This window comes from Xenopus tropicalis, chromosome 6 (assembly GCF_000004195.4).
Source record: "Xenopus tropicalis strain Nigerian chromosome 6, UCB_Xtro_10.0, whole genome shotgun sequence".
Taxonomy (NCBI): Eukaryota; Metazoa; Chordata; class Amphibia; order Anura; family Pipidae; genus Xenopus; species Xenopus tropicalis.
Genome location: NC_030682.2, coordinates 34,390,285 through 34,416,184, shown reverse-complemented (window position 1 = coordinate 34,416,184; position 25,900 = coordinate 34,390,285). Strand labels below are relative to the sequence as shown.

Genomic DNA, 25,900 nt, shown 5'->3' with positions numbered 1-25,900 from the left:
CAAATGACCCCCACAGTTTAAGAGTGTGAGAGGGGAAACCCAGTATTAAATTTAGATTAGAAGCTTCAGAGATTCTTGTCATCATTGGAGGACTAATGTTTACCATATAAGAAACAGCAAATACTTCCCATTGCACATAAATGAACTGGAGGTAAAGAACTGCAATATAAAGCAAGATTTCTGGCAAGAAAAATTAACCTCCACCCTGTTCTGCAATAGTACAACCACAATAGAGATCAAATAAAATGTTATGTTCAGATCATTCCAGTGCGTTACTTTGCTTCTAATGAATTCTTATTCTGTGGTTTATGCAGCTAAAACAACATGAAGCTGAGGCACTTGTGTGCAGCTAGGTACATAAGCAACTGTAGCCTTATAACCCAGCCATTCTTCCATAATAAGAAACATTGTTAGCATTAACCAAATTCTGCCAAACCATTTCAAACAATTTTGGGTGAATAATTTATAATTTTATAATAATAAAAATTTGTTTTACTTAGTTGCAGCTTATTTATGAATTGCCTAAGGTGCCCGCCCAGCTTGGCCTGGCACTGACAGACCCCCTCTTGCCCCCTCTCCGTCCCCTAACTTGTGCATCATTCATATTTTTTTCTGGATCCAGCGACAGAGTGCCCCCAGAACCTAGACAGAAGTGCTCTCTGGATGAGGGTGTACCCCTTATACTTCTCATTTAATTGCAATGTTGGAGAAGAGAAGAGGTGTGTGTGCAAATAGAAGGCTACATCAGGTGGTGTATGGGGGTGCACTGACTCTACAATTTAGAAATCCAATGGCTTACATTGCTACAAGAATAGGACACATCATTTATAGCATTATCAGTCACCTTTGTACTATGCACTACTTGGAGAGATTAATATCATTTAAAGCCTTATTATTACCATACAAGACTGATACGTTTTACCTCCCACAATGTATTTAAAGGTCACTTTTATTCTGGTGTGTGTGTCTCATGATCATTCATGAACTTATCTCTTTTTTTCCTTCTTATTTTTCCAAGAATATCTATCAATAAAAATACCTACTGTATAAGTTTATATAGAAGAAACAAGAAACAGAAAGACTCAGCACTCACAGGACTTTGAAAAACAGCAAAAATATTCATTTACGTGCAAAATCAACGTTTCAGTCACATATTTGGGACCTTTTACAAGATGCCTCATGATTTCCAAAACTTCAAACTAAATACACTGTGTTTGAATTTGGCGCCAAGTGACATCACTATGATCTCTCTCACATACATAAAGTGCACATCATGAACCCAACCACAAGAACATAAAAGTAATTAAAAAATGCGAAAAAAAAACTTTTCAAAGTCCTGTTAGCTGAGTCTTTCTGTTTCTTGTATCTTACACTTGTACACTTGATTACCCAGCACCCAGGCAATATACATACTTTTTTGGTGTGTGCCCTCCATCTATTATGATATACAGTGGCTTGCAAAAGTATTCGGCCCCCTTGAACTTTTCCACATTTTGTCACATTACAGCCACAAACATGAATCAATTTTATTGGAATTCCACGTGAAAGACCAATACAAAGTGGTGTACACGTGAGAAGTGGAACAAAAATCATACATGATTCCAAACATTTTTTACAAATAAATAACTGCAAAGTGGGGTGTGCGCAATTATTCAGCCCCCTTTGGTCTGAGTGCAGTCAGTTGCCCATAGACATTGCCTGATGAGTGCTAATGACTAAATAGAGTGCACCTGTGTGTAATCTAATGTCAGTACAAATACAGCTGCTCTGTGACGGCCTCAGAGGTTGTCTAAGAGAATATTGGGAGCAACAACACCATGAAGTCCAAAGAACACACCAGACAGGTCAGGGATAAAGTTATTGAGAAATTTAAAGCAGGCTTAGGCTACAAAAAGATTTCCAAAGCCTTGAACATCCCACGGAGCACTGTTCAAGCGATCATTCAGAAATGGAAGGAGTATGGCACAACTGTAACCCTACCAAGACAAGGCCGTCCACCTAAACTCACAGGCCGAACAAGGAGAGCGCTGATCAGAAATGCAGCCAAGAGGCCCATAGTGACTCTGGGGGAGCTGCAGAGATCTACAGCTCAGGTGAGGGAATCTGTCCATAGGACAACTATTAGTTGTGCACTGCACAAAGTTGGCCTTTATGGAAGAGTGGCAAGAAGAAAGCCATTGTTATTGTGCAAAGCTGGTAGAGACATACCCTAAAAGACTGGCAGCTGTAATTGCAGCAAAAGGTGCTTCTACAAAGTATTGACTCAGGGGGCTGAATAATTACGCACACCCCACTTTGCAGTTATTTATTTGTAAAAAATGTTTGGAATCATGTATGATTTTCCTTCCACTTCTCACGTGTAAACCACTTTGTATTGGTCTTTCACGTGGAATTCCTATAAAATTGATTCATGTTTGTGGCTGTAATGTGACAAAATGTGGAAAAGTTCAAGGGGGCCGAATACTTTTGCAAGCCACTGTATATATGTGTAAATGTTTGTGCCAACATAGTTTTATGTGTAACAGATCTTGCCAGACTAATTTAGTTGCCTTTTATGAGGAGGTGAGCAGGAACCTCGATGCTGGAATGGCAGTGGATGTCACCTAATTAGATTTTGCTAAAGCATTTGATACAGTACCTCACAGAAAGTTAATGATCAAATTGAGGAATATTGGCCTAGAACATAATACTTGTAGTTGGATAGAGAACTGTCTGAAGGATAGATTACAAAGAGTGGTGATAAATGGAACATTTTCTAATTGGACCAGTGTTGTTAGTGGAGTGCTGCAGGGGTCAGTCCTTGGTCCTTTGCTTTTTAACTTGTTTATTAATGACCTGGAGGCAGGCATAGACAGTACTGTTTCTATGTGCAAAACTATAAGTTCCATGCAGGATGCTGCCACTTTGCAGAGCGATTTAATTAAATTGGAACACTGGGCAGCAAACTGGAAAATGAGGTTCAATGTTGACAAGTGCAAAGTTATGCACTTTGGTAGAAATAATATATATGCAAGTTATATACTAAATGGTAGTGTGTTGGGGGTATCCTTAACTGAGAAGGATCTGGCGGTTTTTGTAGATAACAAGTTGTCTAATTCCAGGCAGTTTCATTCTGTGGCTACTAAAGCAAATAAAGTGCTGTCTTGTATAAAATATAATTTTGCCTCTTTATAGGTCTTGGGTAAGGCCTCACCCTGAGTATGCAGTGCAGTTTTGGGCTCCAGTCCTTAAGAAGGATATTAATGAGCTGGAGAGAGTGCAGAGACTGCAACTAAACTGGTAAAGGGGATGGAAGATTTAAGCTATGAGGTTAGACTGTCAGGGTTGGGTTTTTTTCTCTGGAAAAAAGGCCCTTGCGAGGGTGATTCGATGATTACTCTGTACAAGTACAATAGAGGGGATTACAGGCAGACAGGGGGTGTTCTTTTTTCCATAAAAATGACCAGCGCACCAGGGACCGCCAATTTAGATTGGAAGAATGGAGCTTCCATTTGAAGCAGCGTGGTTGGTTTTTCACAGTGACGGCAGTGAGGTTGGGGAATGCCCTTCCTAGTGATGTGATAATGGCAGATTCTGTTAATGCCTATAAGAGGGGCCTGGATGAGTTCTTGAACAAGCATAGTATCCAAGGCTATTGTGATACTAAAATCTACAGTTAGTACTGATGTTGGTGTATATGGTTTGTGTATGTAAGTGTACAGATAGGTCAGTATAGGTTTGTGTGTGCTGGGTTTACTTGAAAGCGTTGTACTTGATGGACTCTGGTCTTTTTTCAACCCTATGTAACCATATATATCTTACTAGATACAGATCTTACTGCGTCAGTCATATATATATATATATATATATATATATATATATATATATATATATATATAGAAAATAATAATCATCTGTGGCCAGCACACCCTTCAATGCTTTATCAAAAATTTATTGAAAATATATTGTTTAAAACCGACGTTTCGGTCCTCATTAGGACCGAACTCAAGGATAAAAGGAATGGTCCTAATGAGGACCGAAACGTCGGTTTTAAACAATATATTTTCAATAAATTTTTGTTAAAGCATTGAAGGGTGTGCTGGCCACGGATGATTATTATTTTCTGTATGTATATAATTTTGGCTATGCACCCCGCATATTGAGCCTTGGAGTGCGGACACCATTTGGATATATATATATATTTGTAACAGGGGAACTTTATACTTCTTGCTTTAGTTATTACTGACATAATACAGTTGCATGTTATATACAGTGGTGTGAAAAACTATTTGCCCCCTTCCTGATTTCTTATTCTTTTGCATGTTTGTCACACAAAATGTTTCTGATCATCAAACACATTTAACTATTAGTCAAAGATAACACAAGTAAACACAAAATGCAGTATATAAATGAGGGTTTTTATTATTTAGGGAGAAAAAAAGTCCAAACCTACATGGCCCTGTGTAAAAAAGTAATTGCCCCCTGAACCTAATAATTGGTTGGGCCACCCTTAGCAGCAATAACTGCAATCAAGCGTTTGCGATAACTTGCAACGAGTCTTTTACAGCGCTCTGGAGGAATTTTGGCCCACTCATCTTTGCAAAATTGTTGTAATTCAGCTTTATTTGAGGGTTTTCTAGCATGAACTGCCTTTTTAAGGTCATGCCACAACATCTCAATAGGATTCAGGTCAGGACTTTGACTAGGCCACTCCAAAGTCTTAATTTTGTTTTTCTTCAGCCATTCAGAGGTGGATTTGCTGGTGTGTTTTGGGTCACTGTCCTGCTGCAGCACCCAAGATCGCTTCAGCTTGAGTTGACGAACAGATGGCCGGACATTCTCCTTCAGGATTTTTTGGTAGACAGTAGAATTCATGGTTCCATCTATCACAGCAAGCCTTCCAGGTCCTGAAGCAGCAAAACAACCGCAGACCATCACACTACCACCACCATATTTTACTGTTGGTATGATGTTCTTTCTCTGAAATGCTGTGTTACTTTTACGCCAGATGTAACGGGACATGCACCTTCCAAAAAGTTCAACTTTTGTCTCGTCGGTCCACAAGGTATTTTCCCAAAAGTCTTGGCAATCATTGAGATGTTTTTTAGCAAAATTGAGACGAGCCATAATGTTCTTTTTGCTTAAAAGTGGTTTGCGCCTTGGAAATCTGCCATGCAGGCCGTTTTTGCCCAGTCTCTTTCTTATGGTAGAGTCGTGAACACTGACCTTAATTGAGGCAAGTGAGGCCTGCAGTTCTTTAGATGTTGTCCTGGGGTCTTTTGTGGCCTCTCAGATGAGTTGTCTCTGCGCTCTTGGGGTAATTTTGGTCGGCCGGCCACTCCTGGGAAGGTTCACCACTGTTCCATGTTTTTGCCATTTGTGGATAATGGCTCTCACTGTGGTTCGCCGGAGTCCCAAAGCTTTAGAAATGGCTTTATAACCTTTACCAGACTGATAGATCTCAATTACTTTTGTTCTCATTTGTTCCTGAATTTCTTTGGATCTTGGCATGATGTCTAGCTTTTGAGGTGCTTTTGGTCTACTTCTCTGTGTCAGGTAGCTCCTATTTAAGTGATTTCTTGACTGAAACAGGTGTGGCAGTAATCAGGCCTGGGGGTGACTACAGAAATTGAACTCAGGTGTGATAAACCACAGTTAAGTTATTTTTTAACAAGGGGGGGCAATCACTTTTTCACACAGGGCCATGTAGATTTGGAGTTTTTTTTCTCCCTTATTAACGTAAACCTTCTTTTAAAAACTGCATTTTGTGTTCAATTATGTTATCTTTGACTAATAGTTAACGGTTTTTGATGAGCAGAAACATTTTGTGTGACAAACATGCAAAAGAATAAATCAGGACAAATAGTTTTTCACACCACTGTATATATAACATGCAACTGTATTATGTCAGTAATAACTAAAGCAAGAAGTATAAAGTTCCCCTGTTACAAATGTGTACATTAAAGAACACAAATAAACTGCAAGGATGGTTTGTTCCTGTGATTCAGCTTTCCATTTAAAGCTGGAAAAGAGCTGGGGGTTGATGAAGTGCAAAGCACTCATGCAGGTAGAGAATTGCTGAGACATGTTGTATAACAATGAAAAGCAGCCAGACTCAACAGGAAAGACTTCTCCTGAGAGCCTTATGTTCGTTATGGCCCACTGCATCTTTCAGCGAGTGCTAGCAACGGTACAAATCATTAGTCTGTTGCCATTCCTATCATCATCATAGCATGGTTATTGTAAGTTGTCACACCAAGGCAGGCAGGCAATGTTAACTAAAGGCTGCCCAGGTCTAGCCTTGGTTCCTTCCAGAACTGGGCTACAATAGAACCCATATAGGTTCAGCTGGTAATTCTGTACACATCCCCTTTAAAAGGAAGAATAGTGTGAACAAAAGATAGTGGAATTATAACACACAAGACCCATGAATATTCTGTAAATTATATCCTTAAATGGTGCTTGTCATCATTTAATTGGTGCTTAGTGAAGTAATTTCTGTCACATGACTCACTGAAGCTTGTGTATTATAATTAACAATGCAACCCTGTGTTGTGAAATATGAGGATATTAATATTAGTAACTTAGGATGTTCCATGACTTGTATAAATGCACCCAGCCTTTGACCTTGTGCTTTTTATGGTTCCATGGTTATGGTTATGGAACCATGTTCTATTGTACAACAGGGGGTACCTTATTCAGTATAGAGAGGCATTTCTCATGACCCATACTGCAAATGATATCCTTATAAATGATGTGTCCTACAGTCAAACTTACATTAGGCTTACACTAGATACCATGCCAAGTATCCAAGGTTACAGCAATTCTATTGTTTTTTAAGAAAAAATATAGTTAGAACCCAAACTAAGCTCAACCACATGTTTATGACACAAAACTGATATTTATTTTATCTCTTAGATGAAGACCTAACGGGGTTGCTTTGCTACAGCAACCCAGGAAAGACAAGCAAAATCCTTACTTGAAATAGTGGCTGGTGTAATCGCAACACAACCACTTGAGTCACAACTGTAATCAATAATAAAAATGCGTTTTCCTCATATTTAACGTCATGAGGAAAACACATTTTACCATTATCCTCCCCTACTTAATTTATTATGGGACTGAATGTAACCAAATACATAAGGTATAGTATTACATTCCAAACAGGCAACCTGCAATCAGTGCAGATTTCAGAACTACCAGAACATTTTCTGTGCGTCATCCACTGTGACTGACACATCCTTTTTGTTAAACAAATTAGCACTAACAAAAGTTTAATGTATGGTGCAGTACACTGCTTTTAATAAAAGAAATGCCGTTTTTCTGGAAACTCCTACCCATGAAATTGTTTCCTTGATGTGCTACAGATTATAGGTCTACTCGAAATATTTGTTTGTCTGCTGCTTCATAACAATGTTTCAACAACAACAATGATTGATAATTTAAATGTGGCTTGTTAATAAAATGATAGGACAAGAGGCATTATATAAACCACAGATGCTTAAATAATATAGTCATTTGGAAACAGTCATTAAAATATCAGTGGTAAAAGAAAAAGATGGCAAATCATACTGATCTGCACAAAAGTTACAGGAAGGGTTGGAAACTACAAGTCCTGTCTAAACGACCCGGAAGATTGGATCTATCCTCTGTGGCCTCAACATTCCCAAAGCCTAGCCATTTAACAACTTGACCAATATAAAATATAATTAGAGGATGGTCTAATATAGATTCCTGGTGTTCCTCGTAGTAACACTTCTAGGGGATTGTATAAACCGCTTTGGATTAGGTTTATGTCTAATTCAATTAAGAAAGAATAACATGCTGCATGAATTGTATTGGTATAAGAAGAAGCATATGTTCAGCAAATGAAGAAAAGTCTCATAATTAAACAAAGGTCTGGTGTAATCACTGTAGGGCAATTAAAGACTGCAGGGCAGGGATTAAAGGTCTTTTGCCTAATGCTTTATAATGATAATTAAAAAACCTTTGATGGTCATATAATTTGTATTAAGGCCGAGAAATCAACTTTATCCGTCAATAGGGCTAATGTTACATGCTGGTATGGGTTTTGATCCCAAAAGTTTTCTGGAGATTGATTACCCTTAACCCTTTTACTGCCAGCCATTTTGGTCAAAGCGGAACTTGTATTGCCAGACAGTTTTTGAACATTTTGCACTGTTTCACTTTAGGGGCCTTTCCTCGGGGGGACTTTTAGTTTACCAAGGAAAACAATATATCGTTTTTTTCAGAACAACCTAAGCTTTCAAAATATGGTAGAATTTTTGTGTAATTCCAATTCTGTAACAAGATATAGGCTTCTAAATGTCTAAAAATGCAAAAAAAATCAAATTTTCCATAATATAATCACACATACTAGAAACAAAAATTATTTTATGCATGAATATACAACTGATTTGGAAAGTCCCATGTCTCCTGAACGTGCCAATACCAAATATATATAGTTTTATGGAGATTTCTCACTTGTATAGGTCAAAAACTCCCAGCAGTACACTACCAAATTCCCAAAGCACTGCTCCAAAAAAACTGCATACTTTGGATTTCAAGGCCAAAATTCCACTAACAGAAGGTTTATCCCAGAAAATTGTACATTTTTGGAAAGAACAGATTCTGGGGAATACAGAATAGGCACAACTGTCTGTCTACTCCAAACTATCAAGTCGCAATGCTTTCCTAAAGTTATTGGTTTTTATCAAAAGCTTCAAAGCTTCTAGTCTATAGTATCTTATCTCCTACAGGTCATAAAGTAACCAAATAAAACACCCTAAATATGAATGCCTGGGGTCCACTGAACAGTTTGATGCCCAATATGTATAGGTTTACCTAAGTATGTGGCATGTAGGGGCCCGAATGTGAACATACCCCATATGAACTGTCATTTCTGTCATTTCAGCTTCTGCAAAATCAACACATTTACATCATTATATGTGGGATAAAGCTAGTAAAAAGTATGCTCACCCCAGAAAGTCATATATTTTTGGAAAGTACACATTCCCCCGAATCTAAAATGGGTACCCATGTCTTTCTACTCCAAAGTACCAAGCCGCACAGCTTTTCTAAAGTTAGCAATTTTGATGACATTTCCAAAAATCCCCTCAAAGCTTCCACTTTGAAGCATCTTATCTCCCACATAGCATTAGGTACCAAGATAAAACACCCTGAATTTGAACGCCAGGGGTCCACTGAACAGTTTGATGCCCAATATGTATAGGTTTACCTAAGTATGTGGCATGTAGGGGCCCCAATGTTAACATACCCCATATGAACTGTCATTTCTGTCATTTCAGCTTCTGCAAAATCAACACATTAACATCATTATATGTGGGATGAAGCTAGTAAAAAGTACGCTCACCCCAGAAAGTCATATATTTTTGGAAAGTACACATTCCCCCGAATCTAAAATGGGTACCCATGTCTTTCTACTCCAAAGTACCAAGCCGCACAGCTTTTCTAAAGTTAGCAATTTTGATGACATTTCCAAAAATCCCCTCAAAGCTTCCATTTTGAAGCATCTTATCTCCCACATAGCATTAGGTACCAAGATAAAACACCCTGAATTTGAACGCCACGGGTCCACTGAACAGTTTGATGCCCAATATGTATAGGTTTACCTAAGTATGTGGCATGTAGGGGCCCCAATGTGAACATACCCCCATATGAACTGTCATTTCTGTCATTTCAGCTCCTGCAAAATCAACACATTTACATTATTATATGTGGGATAAAGCTACAAAAAAGTACGCTCACCCCAGAAAGTCATATATTTTTGGAAAGTACACATTCCCCCGAATCTAAAATGGGTACCCATGTCTTTCTACTCCAAAGTACCAAGCCGCACAGCTTTTCTAAAGTTAGCAATTTTGATGACATTTCCAAAAATCCCCTCAAAGCTTCCATTTTGAAGCATCTTATCTCCCACATAGCATTAGGTACCAAGATAAAACACCCTGAATTTGAACACCAGGGGTCCACTGAACAGTTTGATGCCCAATATGTATAGGTTTACCCAAGTATGTGGCATGTAGGGGCCCGAATGTGAACATACCCCCATATATACTGTCATTTCTGTCATTTCAGCTTCTGCAAAATCAACACATTTACATCATTATATGTGGGATAAAGCTAGTAAAAAGTATGCTCACCCCAGAAAGTCATATATTTTTGGAAAGTACACATTCCCCCGAATCTAAAATGGGTACCTATGTCTTTCTACTCCAAAGTACCAAGCCGCACAGCTTTTCTAAAGTTAGCAATTTTGATGACATTTCCAAAAATCCCCTCAAAGCTTCCACTTTGAAGCATCTTATCTCCCACATAGCATTAGGTACCAAGATAAAACACCCTGAATTTGAACGCCAGGGGTCCACTGAACAGTTTGATGCCCAATATGTATAGGTTTACCTAAGTATGTGGCATGTAGGGGCCCCAATGTGAACATACCCCCATATATACTGTCATTTCAGCTCCTGCAAAATCAACACATTTACATCATTGTATGTGGGATAAAGCTACAAAAAAGTACGCTCACCCCAGAAAGTCATATATTTTTGGAAAGTACACATTCCCCCGAATCTAAAATGGGTACCCATGTCTTTCTACTCCAAAGTACCAAGCCGCACAGCTTTTCTAAAGTTAGCAATTTTGATGACATTTCCAAAAATCCCCTCAAAGCTTCCACTTTGCAGCATCTTATCTCCCACATAGCATTAGGTACCAAGATAAAACACCCTGAATTTGAACACCAGGGGTCCACTGAACAGTTTGATGCCCAATATGTATAGGTTTACCCAAGTATGTGGCATGTAGGGGCCCGAATGTGAACATACCCCCATATATACTGTCATTTCTGTCATTTCAGCTCCTGCAAAATCAACACATTTACATCATTATATGTGGGATAAAGCTACAAAAAAGTACGCTCACCCCAGAAAGTCATATATTTTTGGAAAGTACACATTCCCCCGAATCTAAAATGGGTACCCATGTCTTTCTACTCCAAAGTACCAAGCCGCACAGCTTTTCTAAAGTTAGCAATTTTGATGACATTTCCAAAAATCCCCTCAAAGCTTCCACTTTGCAGCATCTTATCTCCCACATAGTGTTAGGTACCAAGATAAAACACCCTAAATTTGAACGCCAGGGGTCCACTGAACAGTTTGATGCCCAATATGTATAGGTTTACCTAAGTATGTGGCATGTAGGGGCCCCAATGGGAACATACCCCCATATGATCTATCATTTCAGCTCCTGCAAAATCAACACATTTACATCCTTTATGTGGGATAATGCTACAAAAAAAGTACATTCACCCCAGAAAGCCATATATTTTTGGAAAATACACATCCCCCCGAATCTATAATGGGTAAATATTTCTTATTGCTACAAAGTACCAAGCTGTAAAGCTTTCCTAAGTTTGCAGATTTATATGACATTTCGAAAATCGCATAAAAATTTTCCAATTTGCCGCATTTATCTCTCACAATTTCTTGATAAAGATCAGATAAAGACAAATCACCCCAAAAAGGAACACCAGAGGTCTACTGAACAGTTTGATGCCCAATATGCATAGATATACCAAAGTCTGCGGTATGTACTGAACCCAAAATGAAAATAGCGCATAAGGATTTCTCGCCTGCCAGCTCAGCTTTTGCACACAGAGCCCCCTGTCAGTGTATTATGTGCCAAAACTTCCCCTAACCATACAGTGACCCCCACAAAACCATATATTTTTGGAAAGTACACATTCTGACAAATCCAACAAGGGTAAAGAGTCCTTTCTACACCAAAGTACCAATCTGCAGAGCTTTCCTAAAGTTATTGGTTTTTATGACATTTCAGAAAATCGCCTAAAAATGTTGCAATTTGTCGCATTTATCTCACACAATTTCTTGCGTACAAAGGCAAGTCACCCCAAATAGGAACACCAGAGGCCTACTGAACAGTTTGATGCCCAATATGCATAGATATACCAAAGTCTGCGGTATGTACTGAACCCTAAATGAAAATAGCGCATAAGGATTTCTCGCCTGCCAGCTCAGCTTTTGCACACAGAGCCCCCTGTCAGTGTATTATGTGCCAAAACTTCCCCTAACTATACAGAGACCCCCACAAAACCATATATTTTTGGAAAGTACACATTCTGATGAATTCAAAATAGGTAAAGTTATTTTTGTACACCAAAGTTACACCTGGCAAAGCTACGCTAAAAACAGATCAGGAATACTTATATAGGGATAAAATGTGATAAAACCACAAAAATTGTGCAAATCAGTGAAACAACAAAATAAGAAAATAAAAACAAAGTGGTAAAATGAAAAAAAAAAAAAAAAAGCAAAACAAAAAAAAACCAAAGTGTTTGTGTATACATGTGTGTACATGTGTAAAAGTTGTGTGATAGTGTGTAAGTGTGTATATGAGTGTAAATAAGTGTATAAAAGTGTGAAAAATGAAAAAAAAAATGCTAAAATGTGTGCTGTAAGTGTGTATAAATGTATGTAAGTGTGTATAAATGTATGTAAATGTGTGTATAAGTGTGTAAAAGTGTGTAAAAGCAATAAAAAAAAAAACTCCTTACCTGTTCCTGAAGACCCGATCGCTCCTGGCTCAGTTGGGCCGGCGCTGGGGGAGAGGGAGGAAGCAGGAAGCAGCAGATGCGATGCGATCGCGTCTGCTGCTTCCTGGAGGGTCCTGCGAGCGATCGGCTCGCAGGACCCTGATGACAGCCCCCCTGGCACATTGCCCAGGGGGGCTGTCATTGTTAGAAGCCCTCTGCAGCGGCGGCACATGCCGCCGCTGCAGAGGGCAGCGCTTAAACGCCAACGACGTATGAGACACGTCGTTGGCGTTTAAGCCCTTTTACTGCCAGCACGTATGCCATACGTGCTTGGCAGTAAAAGAGTTAAAAGATGGCAGATTGTTTGTTATTATTTTACATAGAGTACATACAAAGAAGGAGGCATAAATAAGCAGGGGCTAAGAAGATGAGAAGAAATATCAGGATGGGAAGATGCTTAAGGGCTCTGGCACACGGGGAGATTAGTCGCCCGCGACAAAACTCCCTGTTCGCGGGCGACTAATCTCCCCGAGTTGCCATGACCCGCCATCCCACCGGCGAAAATGTAAGTCGCCGGTGGGATGGCACACGCGGCGGCGCGAGTTCGCTTAAATCGCCGAAAAAGCCTCGCGAGGCAACTTCGAACGATATGTGCGAAATCGCGCCGGCTCGTGTGCCATCCCACCGGCGACTTACATTTTCGCCGGTGGGATGGCAGGGGAAGGCAACTCGGGTAAGATGTCGCGGGCGGCTAATCTCCCCGTGTGCCAGAGCCTTAATTGCACAGAGCCCATGCAATCTATACTCTAAGGGGCTGATTTACTAATCCACAAATCCGAATGAGAAAAATTCGGATTGGAAAACGAACATTTTGCGACTTTTTCGTATTTTTTGCGATTTTTTCGTTGCCGTTACGACTTTCCCATAAATTGTCGCGACTTTTTCGTAACCGGTACGACTTGCGTGAATTGTCGTGACTTTTTCATAACCATAACAAATTTCGTGAATTGTCGCGACTTTTCCATTGCCATTATGCCTTTGGAGAATTGTCGCGCTTTTTTCATTGCCATTATGCCTTTGGAAAATTGTAGCAACTTTTTCATTGCCATTATGCCTTTGGAGAATTGTAGCGACTTTTTCATTGCCATTATGCCTTTGGAGAATTGTCGCGACTTTTTCATTGCCATTGTAACTTTCGTGAATTGTCGTGACTTTTTCATAGCCATTACGACTTTCGCGAATTATCGCAACTTTCGTATTGAGAGCTCGAAAAAGTCGCAACATTTCGCGAAAAAGTCGCAAAGTACCGATCATTACGAAAAAAACGCATTCGGACGCTTTTCGGACCTTCGTGGATTAGTAAATGTGCCCCTAATTATTGCTGTAGGCAGCTAAACAGTGATATGCCGTTTTCTAAAATCAACTGCTGTACAAGTCAACGCTTAAATCAGACCCTAATGTTTTGCAATCGCACCACCCCACTAGTGGCCCTCAAATTTCTTAAACTACAACTCACATGTTTTGGTCTGCAAAAATCTAAAGCTTGGGAAAAGTTAATCTTTCAGTAGGACAATAGGACATCTTTCAGAAGGACAATGATCCAAAACCCAAGTAAAGGTGGCCATACGCAGGCAGATTTAAACTGGTGATTTGAGAAATTTAGACTGATTTGGTCTGACTTTGCCAAACAAGTGGATCTCAATGTGTATGTCCTTAACAATGGAGTGGATCAAGAAAAAAAGCACAATATAATACAGTGGTCCAGTTAGAGCCCTGATCTTTATCCAAGTGAGAAACTGGAGCAAATCGGCCTAAAAGAATGGGCCAAAATCACTCATGAAAAGTGTGCAAATCTCTACTTTACTTACCCCAATACTTGAAACTCTTCACTGTAAAAGGTGGCTCTAACAATTACTACACAGAGGGGGATCTGATACCTGCAAACATATTTCTGATTTTCAGCTCTACCAAAACAAAATATACTAAAAATATGTCATATTATAACCCTTGGATGTTATCTAATTATGTTATATTTTGGGGAAATATATATCATATATATCATGTTATGAGGTGACCATGTTTGTCCATGTCCATTCACTCAAACGCTCCATCTCTGAGCACACTAAAAAGCCCTGGGTTTTACTTTGCATTCTCCAAGTCAGCAATACGAGTTGAGGGGTGTTTGACACTACAGGTATGGGATCCGTTATCCGGAAACCCAATATCTAGAAAGCTCCAAATTACGGAAAGCCTGTCTCCCATAGACTCCATTTTAATCAAATAATTCAGATTTTTAAAATTGATTTCCCTTTTCTCTATAAATATTAAACAGTACCTTGTACTTGATCCCAACTAAGATATAATTAATCCTTATTGGATGTAAAATTATCCTATTGGGTTTAATTAATGTTTTATTGATTTCTTAGTAGGTATGGAGGTCCAAATTACGGAAAGACCCCTTATCCGGAATACCATTGGTCCCAAGCATTCTGGATAACAGGTCCTATACCTGTATAGGGTTGACTCACTAAGGTATGTTAAAACGAATGCTATTTATAGCATGCGGTAAAAATTGCGTCTTATTTTTCGTGTCTTAACCCACAATTCACTAAAAGCATACTTGTGTTAATTTAGACGCGATGCTGTTTGCGTTATTTAAGTCGCAAAGACTATTTTCGTGTGGTATTTGAAGCAACATGCGCTAATTAACGCAGCGCACACAAATTGTCACTGCGTGTGAAAAGACGCACGCCATATTAGCCATACATGCCATTACTTTCAGGAAACTCCTGTTCTGAAAATGACCATTTCCCTGCAAACTGGAGGCTGCATCACTCTAGGGCCAACACAGACTTGAATAAATCACACTGTAAAGTCCATATTGTGTTGCCAAAAGCTCATGAACTGTACTTTTCTATAATTACCGTCTGCCCCAAGTAGGTGTTAATTTTCGCACAGACTAATGTGATATTTATGTTTGTGAATCATGCGTTAGTATTATTTCTGCACAAGAATTAACGCAATGCGGTAAAATTAACGCATTCGGTTGCACGCTATTTAACGCACGTGATATGCGACAACGCATGCGATAATACTTTAGCGAATCGCACGTTTTTTTCGCGTCAATTTTAGCGCAAAAAGGCATGTGATAACGCTTATTGACCTTTAGTGAATCAACCCTTATGTGACATGGTCAAAAAAGGTGGCATCTAACCCTACTGTGCTTCTCTACATGGATGCCCCTTTCGGAAGTAAGGGTGATGTAGCTGGGTAAGAGGGCCTGTGCAGGTGTTTCATTGTGCAAATTTCAGTTTAGTTCTAGTCCAACGGTAGCCGGCTATGTGTAATGCCTAAAAGTGCAATGCCTTAAAAGTAAGCTGATTATTAAGCAAGGATCTTCATATTTTATTAAACAATGGCTGTCAGGCTGGAGGAAAGATGGAGCTCTCTAAGCCAGTAAGTCAAAAGTAAATAAGTAGTAATAATGAAAATAAAAACGAAAATTATGAAACCTTTTTATTTCCACTGCAGGAAAATCTTACATGTCAGGGTTAAATACATTCTGATCCCAATAAAAAAATAAAATCTGCTGTTTCCTATGACCTATCTGGCATGTTCTGCTAATCAGTGACAGAGTACTTATTATAGCACTCAGAGTAAATCCCAGCATACTGGTACAGTCTGTCAGTTCTACTGTAATTACATACATATCTCACTGCTACAAGGCCTTCATTTATTGTGCAGTCGTGACAAACAGTTGTTATGGAAAAGCTAAAACCCCCCACAACAAATATAATGAAAGACACTAATAATCATGACTACCAACTGCAAGCAAATGGAACCCGTTATTGGGTTTAAGCAGTTCCAGGGCAACAGAAGGGATATTCTAGGGCTTTACCGCAGATAACAGAAAGATAAGTGGATAATCTGCAATAAAGCATGCAGTGAATGTATTTGCTGAATTAACCACTTTTCTGAGCTACACCTTCTACCTAGGCAATAGCAGATTACATCTGCAAATATTTAAGCAGTAAACCTAAAACTGGCCATACACGTGGCGATCTGACGATGTTTGGTGCGACCATCGGTCGCACGAAACATCATCAGATCCGCCACACACCATTCAGGGCTGAATTAGCAGGTAAGGAGGTAGAAACAATAGGATTTCTACCTCCTTCTGCCGATTCAGCGCTGAAGGGAGATTTTGGTCAGGCGCCTTCTACGGCGCCCGATCAAAATTTTCAAATTGGTCCGATTGGCGAGTCGGCCGATATCAGCAGCTTCCTGCGATATCGGTCGACTCGCCGACATACCAAACGAGGTTTCGTACGATATTATCGGTGCGTGTATGGCCACCTTTAGGCTCCATGCAGACAGCATATTTTAAATGCAAACTCCTCTCTTGGTAATTGGTGACGGTCAAAACGGCCAGTCCTCACCACCAGAAGCCACTTTATTAAGAGGGATACATGCTGCCTACAGGAAATATTGGTGCTGCCAGGCTGCGAACGCTCAAAAAGGCTCCCTTGGCAGGCCAGTTTACTAAACATATACTTGTAGGCTGCCTGATTGTAAAGGGGAGGGCTGATGAGCACATTTGGTTATGTGCCTATAGTTCACCAGAAAAGGTTAATAGACAAAGAAGCCACTCAAGACTCACCCCTCTCGTGTCAAAAATAATCTGTGCCGTTTCCCCCACTCATCATGATTAAACATTCCGTGCAAGCCACAGTTAAAAGCATATCTCCTGCTCTCCCTTAGTGCGTTGCAGAATTCCCCAGGTGCACACTGCTCCATAACAAAAAAAAAAACTGTTGCCTTATCTTCAAACTATCCCTTGCCCCATCAAATACTACTGCAGAGGAAAATTCCCACAATTTATTCCTTATGGAAATGAACACTGCATCTGGCCCTGAATTATGGCTCCAACCTACCCGGAAGCTCATTTTGAGTTTTATGCCTTTTTTGTCCTGCTCAAGAAAGGACACCCAACAAGATTTTTAGCAATGACTTCTGCAAGTTCTTACGACAGTGTATCTATCATGAGGATGCAATGCTGTCTGGAATTACCACGCAGTTATTTTAAAAGCCAGACAATTGCTGGACTGAAAAATTATTGATAGATAGTGCTTTGCTGCTCAAAAATACTTAAAATTCTATAACATACTAATTAGCAGCCTGATGCTCCCTAAGGGCTCATTCTTCCATGTCCCTATCCTGGAACAATAAATCTGTGTGGTAAATAGCAGGCAGAACCAGAGCAGTAAGTGCAATTCACAGAAAAACACTGCATGTTGTGCTCATATATATAGGTATGCAACCTGTTATCCAGAACGGTCGGGACCAGGGGTTTTCTGGATAAGGGATCTTTCCGCAATTTTGATCTCCATGACTTAAGTCTGCTAAAAATCATTTAAATATTGAATAAACCCAAGTACAAGGTACTGTTTTATTATTACAGAGAAAAAGGAAATCATTTTTAAAAATTAGAATTATTTGTATATAATGGAGTCTATGGGAGATGGCCTTTCCGTAATTCAGAGCTTTCTGGATAATGGGTTTCTGGATAAGGGATTCCATACCTGTACTGCAGCATAACTTTAGTGCTCAATGATTATTTCACATCTGCATAAGCAAGCTCCTGATGGTTTCAGCCAGAGAGGCTGATGTTAGTGAGGTCTGGCACTGTGACCCTCCAAATGCTAAATAACCCATGTGAAATTTCCTTGTAAACATCTGATATTTTAGGCCAGATGTGCTGCCCACTGAGAATGCAAATCTCCTTAGAATGATAGCATCTAAATTAGGAAAAGTCAATTTTAAGGTGTATTCCAGTTGAGGTTTCCAACACATTATTAAAAAAGGTTTTGCTGTTGTTGGTGATTTTTATCCCATATTTAACTTGCAGACCTAAAATTAGGTCTGTAGAGACACAGGTTTCTTTCGAGAGAAAAATTCCAGTCACTTGATCTCACCAGATGAAATCCATTTTTTGTTCATGCTCTATGAGCAATGAAGTCCTTTAACAACTTTATTGTATTATTGTAGATGTCATGAAAAAGTATTTAATGTACCAAATCTGAATATAACTGAAGCCTTTTGTTCAACTTCAATGAAACTGCAGGCTATATATCATTCCTTTGCAAATGGGCAATTGCTAAGTTAGCATTAATATACCTTTAAGTAGAGGCATTACAAATTAATTTTTAATTTAAATATTCCTTTGAATGTTACATGTGTAAGACTGCAGAAAACAAGAAATGTAACCTACTACCATCTAGTGGCTTCAACCAGAGCAGCAGCCTTTCATTTTCTGAGTATTATGTGAGAATTTCATACTGAAAATAAAAAAACTGTATGCCTCCCACTGTCAGGGACATATGGACATATCTCTTTAAAAATGAACACAGTGTATACAATATAAAGGGGAACATATACAGTTGAAGAAACATTTGGCACTGTAGCTTCCAGCATAGCCTACATTTAAGACAGTGATGGGGTATAAAAAGCTTGTAGACATTTACAGCTAGATCCGCAGGGTTGCCTCTTTCTGCTGTATAAAAAATAATAGCTAAATTATAATAATAGCTATTGGCAAACATGCCAAATGATAAAAATACCCCAAGCCTTACATGAGTACATATTTCCCAAACCCCTATAACAAAAAGTTAAGCTATTGTGTCAAACAAATAAAGTAAAAGACCCTAGCCTTGGTCCAAGCAAGTAGCCACAAAAATGACTTATTTGACAGAACAAATAGTTATAACCAGAAGAATTGGAATGTAGCGTACTGATGCTAGACATTTGCTAGCACTATGTACAGTAGCTAGCAGCAACTAGTAAATTGTGTAATTCACAAACAAGGTTGGCCTTCCTGAGATATAATGCTAAATTTACAATAATTTGTAATGCTGAGAGGGATTAACTGTAGGTTGACAGCTTGTGGAAAGTGTTTGGAATCTTTCTGAGAGCTTCTTGTATTACATCCAACCATTCAGTTTACATTCTAAAAATATCCTGCTGAAATTGCATCCTTCATGGTCATTAGGAGCCTTAAGAGGGGCATGCCTATAAGCCTTTTCTTTGCTATCCTTCTCTCTTCTTCATTTGCTTGGTGACACGTCACCTGCCCATTAAAAACTAAGCATCCAGATCTGTGACGACTCTCACAGAATAAAGTGAATAACAGCTAACTACTCTGCAACAGAGTGCGGTTTATTGCAGCTCTCATTCATGGGTGTATTAACATTTTTTTCAATTGTGTTAGATCATCCCATTAATCAATAAAGGACATAAAAAGAAATAAAGCCCACACACACTTAAAAACACAATTGTTTCAGCTAAATCTAAATTTGTTTGTTTATCTCAGTTGCCTGTGCTTCTAAGACTAAGGACCCACTGCTCCGAAATAGCTTTCCACCAGCAACAATAAGAGCCACTGGTGGAAAGTCCTTCGCATCGCTTTGGTTTTCCGATGACGCACGAAGTTGCCTACAGGAGGAAACTTTGCGAATCCAGAAAACCGAAGCAATGTGAAGGGCTTTTGACCATCGATTGTTGCCAGTGGAAAGCCATTTTGGAACAGTTACTAACCTTTGAGTGAAGGTTTCCTTATTCTTTAGGCTAATGACCCACTGAATGGTTCAGTCACCCGCGATAGACCACTGCTAGGATCATTAGCCTAAAGGATAAGGAAACTTTCACTGGGTGGGTGCCAAATATTGGGCACCCCCAGTGATTGTTATCACCTACCTGATAACCTGGGCCAGTGTTAGCAGAAAACGGCAGTGGCCCGGGGTACTTCTGCTTGAACACAATGGAGTGATCCTCTTCTTCCACTTCTTTCTACAAAAGCCCGGGGCCAACACATGCACAGATAAAGCTTTTTTTTTGTTTTTGTTAAAGTTTTACTTTTTTCTGAGCTGGTGCAGTTTTCTGCTAACAAGAGCACCAACCCGGGGTCAGTCATTAGTCACATGGGGTTCCTAACATTTGGCACTCCCCCTGCTTGAACCTTTCCTTCTCCTTTAAGCACAAAAAAGTCCAAAACACCAAACATTTTGAAAATACCTTCATCATCATCATATTAATTACCTAGACTTCTGACTAGAACTGTCAGCATAGCACAGGTGTATGATTCAGCATTGCATGTCAGAGGAACAGAAGCTGCAAACTAGCCATAAGATCCATGCCAGAGATAGACAGTAAGCACTCAGTATTTACTTACATAGCACTGATGGAAATGGAAATGCTTAGCACTAACCAAATATTCCTTGATGCACCGTCCAAAAATATTTGTTAAGGAAACGAAACATCCCCCCAAAATGAAGGTAAAATTGCTTAGTGTGCTTTTCTAAGTACTTTTGGGATTTACTTTATTTTTATGTTCCGCAGCTTTTATCGTGCGTCTCCCCACCAGCACTTAGCTGCTATGCTAGCTGAGTAGCCAGCTGCCAGAGGGTTAAGTCACTGATGCAGGCAGCATCTCTTAATTCTACTCTGCACATTTCTCTCCATCTCTTCTTTAGACTTTGGAAAATCTAGAGTAGACAGGAACACACAGATGCAAAGTAGCGCTAGAGACCCCCTGCATTAGTCACTTTAAGAATATGTAACCCCTCAAAACAAACTTCTACTCCAAAAACTTTTTCAATTCACATATTTAATTTATTTTATAATTTGTTAAATATTAGCAGTTTCTAAACTGAAGGCATATTGGTGACAGAGTGAGGATGTGGAGTCACTGGGTGATTCCTTTGCTAAACAGAGGTGTACAACCAGACACATAACCAAGCTCTATGCCCTTGCACTAACAAAAATAATGGGTTATCCTTAATTTCATAGCACTAAAATATAATCAGGGGCATTAACAGAGACTGCACATCCTACACAAACCTTGCCCCAGTGGAGCAGATCCCTATCACATTTAGGGTGAAGGCACACAGTTCGGTTAGTCAGAGCGACTTTTTCAAAATATGATCGCATTGACTAATCACATCAATTTATTGCCCTAGGTTAACATGCATGTTGTGGCAAATAATTGCATGTCATTTCCGCTGGCTCGAGTAGTCACAAGTCTCGGCAACTAATTGCCCCGTGTCTTCACCCTTACACACTGCACAACCAATGTTATTAGGGCAACTTAAACTTCCTGTATGTTTCTAAGTGTAGAAAGAAAACTGAAGTACCCAGAGGATATCTATGCTAACATGGGGAGAGCACACAAACTCCATGCATTTGAGAGTTTAGGGTTCTTTAATTCCCTAATGGCGTATTCTTGTACCGCATACATACCCAGGAAAACAAAACCATCACTCTCTTTGTCTTGGGCAGTGCTTTTCTTTGAATCTTGACTTTTTCGGAAAAAATTCAGCATGTTGTGAATATACCCTCCAGTTGCTTAGCTATAAAACAAGATTTAAAGAAAGTTATTTTTGCTTGAATATGACTGTATGATGGGTATATGTTGCTTGATTACAATATTACTGCAGGTACCAGAGTCTAAATATGTAAATGTCACAATAGGGGTCTCCAGCATTTGCATAATGAACCCAGTCTCAGAAGGCACTTCTTTCTGCTTTTCTTCAGGAAATGCTATGATGTTGGTATATGCCCATTGCATGTAATGCCACACCCCTAATGTGCCCTTGCCACTCCCCAGTTATGCCCTACTTATGACTCACCAAATTAAACCCACGTGCTTCAAAGACCTGTCATTTTTGTGAGCAGCAACCAGAGCAGCTTTAGATCTCACAGGCCCCCTCTGCCACAGAGCCTTATTCTTTGTATCCTTTTTTTTAACATTTAACTATTTTTACCAATAAAAACAGCTGTAGAATGCTGATTTTTTTTTCTACAGTGCAAACAATTCCACATTGCCTCTTGGATGAATAACCAGGGCTGCCACCCAGTGTCGGACTGGGACCCCAGGGGCCCACCAGAAAACCTTGAACCCTAGGCCCACTTTCCAAACTATTATTTCTCCTTTCCTCACCCAACCTCTTTATTCTCATTGTCTCTTTTATTTACATGCTAGCATCTATTTTTCCATTTATTTCTCCTCTTTGTTCCCATCCAGAAATAGGGAATGACCATGAAACAGGCCAAATGGTCAGGAACAGGAGGGCCCACTGACACCTGGGCCCACTGGGACTTTTCCTGGTATCCTGGTGGGCCAGTCCGACCCTGCTGCCACCAAGGGGCATAGGGGTTACTCAAGTTATGGCCCTACAGCAGGAGGGGCCCAAATGGATATAAAAATTTGATTTGTGAATGGGAGGGTGAGTTTCATGGGTGGGGTTTTATTGAGACCCTATTCTGTTTCTTGGCCTGGCCCCTGGTCCAAGTGACTTGTGCAGTAATAATAGGAGTCCCCTAAGGGGAGGGGAAACTTAAAAGTATGGTGTCTCCTGACAACTGATAATGGCCCAGGGAACAACCTTGTGAGATGGTCATTACATGAGACAAGTCTTGGCTCATATGTTACATTAATTATAATGCAATAGATGGTAATCAGTGGATGGAATATCAATGTAATATCTCTTTAAATACAATTGGTGCCCAATGTGCATTGAAGCAGTTACTGCACATCACAGGATGCCCAGAGAGCTGGGGATAGTAGTTCAGTGCTTATAGAGATGCCAGTAGAGGCGACTAGCGGCATTAGTATAGAAGCTTGCCTAGCAGAGCATGAGCCGGCTACAACCACTGATAATAGCAGGACTTTCACTGATGACTCCCTATAACTACTGACAGTTATTAAGGTTACGCTGAATAGGCACAAGCAGCTACAGAGAAGGACTGTACCTCACACTCCGACCCGCAGGCACAAACATACGCAGATAGGGTTCCAAGGAGATGAGTGTTTCCACTGCCGGAAAGGACCCTCAGTGGCGTCACGGAGATGGGAGGGGCTGGATTTGACAGTGGATATAGGGAGGGGCGGGGCTACCCTACTGCAGAAGCATCAGAGAAAGCGTGAAGCTGTGTGTTGTTTGAAGCACTTCCTCCTCACTGCCATTAATAAGAATTTAACATGACTTTTATTAACTCACATAGTGGCAAAACAATGGGAACTAACACTTCGAACTGTACTAAATAAATATATGTGTCAGGACGCTACATGAACATGCTATGACTCTGTGCAGATTGCTTGTATCCAGCAGCACAAGTTACTTACTGATTCGTGTATATATTGGGGCCATTGCCGCCTCAAATATGTACAGCCCAGTGTCTGTATAATGTAGTGGTCTGTAGGTATCTTAATGAGCAATTCACTAAGTACAGACATAAAGGAAGGGCAGTGTTGGACTGGGGTGCCAGGGGCGCACCAGATAACCTTAGACTGTGGGCCCAGTTTCCAAGGAATTTTTTCTTCTCTCTTCACTTGCATTATTTATTCCTTTAATCACTTCCCCATACATATTATTTATTCGTCCTTCTATTTATTTTCTTCTCATATAACAATGAGAAATGACTGTGGTAAAGGTATACAAGGAAAATGGCTGGGTGAGCAGGAGGGCCCACTGACTCCTGGGCCCACTGGGAGTTTTCCTGGTATCCTGGTGGGCCATTCCGACACTGGGGAAGGGTCATTCAAGCGGACCAGTTAGCAGTTACTGGGCCCCACTGCAAAATTCATTTAGGGCCTCCTATACTGGCGCTATAAGGCTTGAAAAAAAGTAAAACTCCATATCAGGCAGTGCCCAAGTGAATCCCTATAACCTAAGGGCTATTTCAAATTCCATTCCCCTTTTCATTGATGAAATAAAATGAAAATAACAAAAATGCCCAACTATTAATTTCTCAACGATTAGATTTGGTAGAAAACAGACATCGACACTTTTTTGGCTTAAACCCCACTAGAAAAACTAGTCCCCACATTAGCCTATAGTAAAGTTACATACATGAAAGGAAGGCATCATAGGTATCAGTATTGGCACCAGGAATATATAGGGCCTCAAATAAATGTTCACATCAAAACTAAACCTATCTGACCCCCAGGCTTTGCTTTTAGGAAAAGAAAAATAACATTTTACATAATGAAAGAAAGTGGCATTCTGAGCAGCTGTTCCATGTACATGTCTTTGTGCAACTAAACTGGTAAAGGGGATGGAAGATTTAAACTATGAGGTGAGACTGTCGAGGTTAAGGTTGTTTTCTCTGGAAAAGAGGCGCTTGGGAGGGGACATGATTACTCTGTACATTAGAGGGGATTATAGGCAGTTGGGGGATGTTCTTTTTTCCCATAAAAACAATCAAAGCACCAGAGGTCACCCCTTTAGATTAGAGGAACGGAGCTTCCATTTGAAGCAGCGTAGGTGGTTTTTCACGGTGAGGGCAGTGAGGTTATGGAATGCCCTTCCTAGTGATGTGGTAATGGCAGACTCTGTTAATGCCTTTAAGAGGGGCCTGGATGAGTTCTTGAACAATCAGAATATCCAAGGCTATTGTGATACTAATATCTACAGTTAGTACTAGTGGTTGTATTTATAGTTTATGTATGTGAGTGTATAGATTGGTAGGTGTGGGTTAGGTGTGCTGGGTTTACTTGGATGGGTTGAACTTGAAGGACACTGGTCTTTTTTCAACCCTATGTAACTATGTAACTATGTCTTCGGTTTTAGTTCTCTCTGTAAATGCAATTGCAATTGGTAGCAGGATCTGACTCTTGAAACAATGTAGCAGGGCAGCTGGCTTCTGCTTTGTTCTTTCGAAACTGAAAACCAGCAGTGCTGAGAATAGGGATAAACAGATACTACTTTCCATAGTAATTACAAATAAAATCTAAAGCATGAAACATTTCTTAAAGAGTCAGAGTGCCTTGAGTGCATACAATGGGTTTTTTGGCACCACCCCTTCAACCCCAAGGTAGTGACATTTTGTGAAATGTAAAAGGTAGTACAAGTTCTTACAAGCAGGACGCACAATCTATGACTTTAAGATCCACTTTGGCCAGAACAGAGTGTATTATATAACTATGCCAGCTACTTACATATTAATACAAAATTGGCCGTGAAAAGATTTCAGCAACTAATAGGCTATTTCAATAGACTGGTGTAAAAGTGGTACCGAGCACACACATTTGTATAGGGAAGGAATACATTTTATACTACAACATTCATTGAAATTGCAGGTGTTTAGTTGCTGACTTAGGCACATCTGCCACATACAATCATGGCGCATCCCTCCTCGGATTTCTTTGGGCGGGGCAATGTGTCAGCAGCACACTTTGCTGATTGGCCAGTTTCCCTGCGCTCTCTTTGGTAGTCATTGGTACTTCCGGAAGAGGTTTCCCGCCACAGCGCATCTTTCGCTAGGAAGGTTTATCTCTGTTATAAGTTCTGG

General features: G+C 39.9%; 1 protein-coding gene across 1 annotated transcript in view; it reads right to left on the bottom strand.

The window, feature by feature from the left end:
• The window catches only part of umad1 (UBAP1-MVB12-associated (UMA) domain containing 1), a 31,928-nt gene extending 8,456 nt beyond the window's left edge, over positions 1-23,472 (bottom strand). The window contains exons 1-2 of the mRNA XM_002938716.5: positions 23,360-23,472; positions 21,848-21,957 (exon numbers count right to left, since the gene is read on the bottom strand). Coding sequence (XP_002938762.1) covers positions 21,848-21,929 — 82 coding nt within the window. The 5' untranslated portion in view covers positions 21,930-21,957; positions 23,360-23,472. The remainder of the gene's footprint in view (positions 1-21,847; positions 21,958-23,359) is intronic.
• Positions 23,473-25,900: the final 2,428 nt, after the last annotated feature.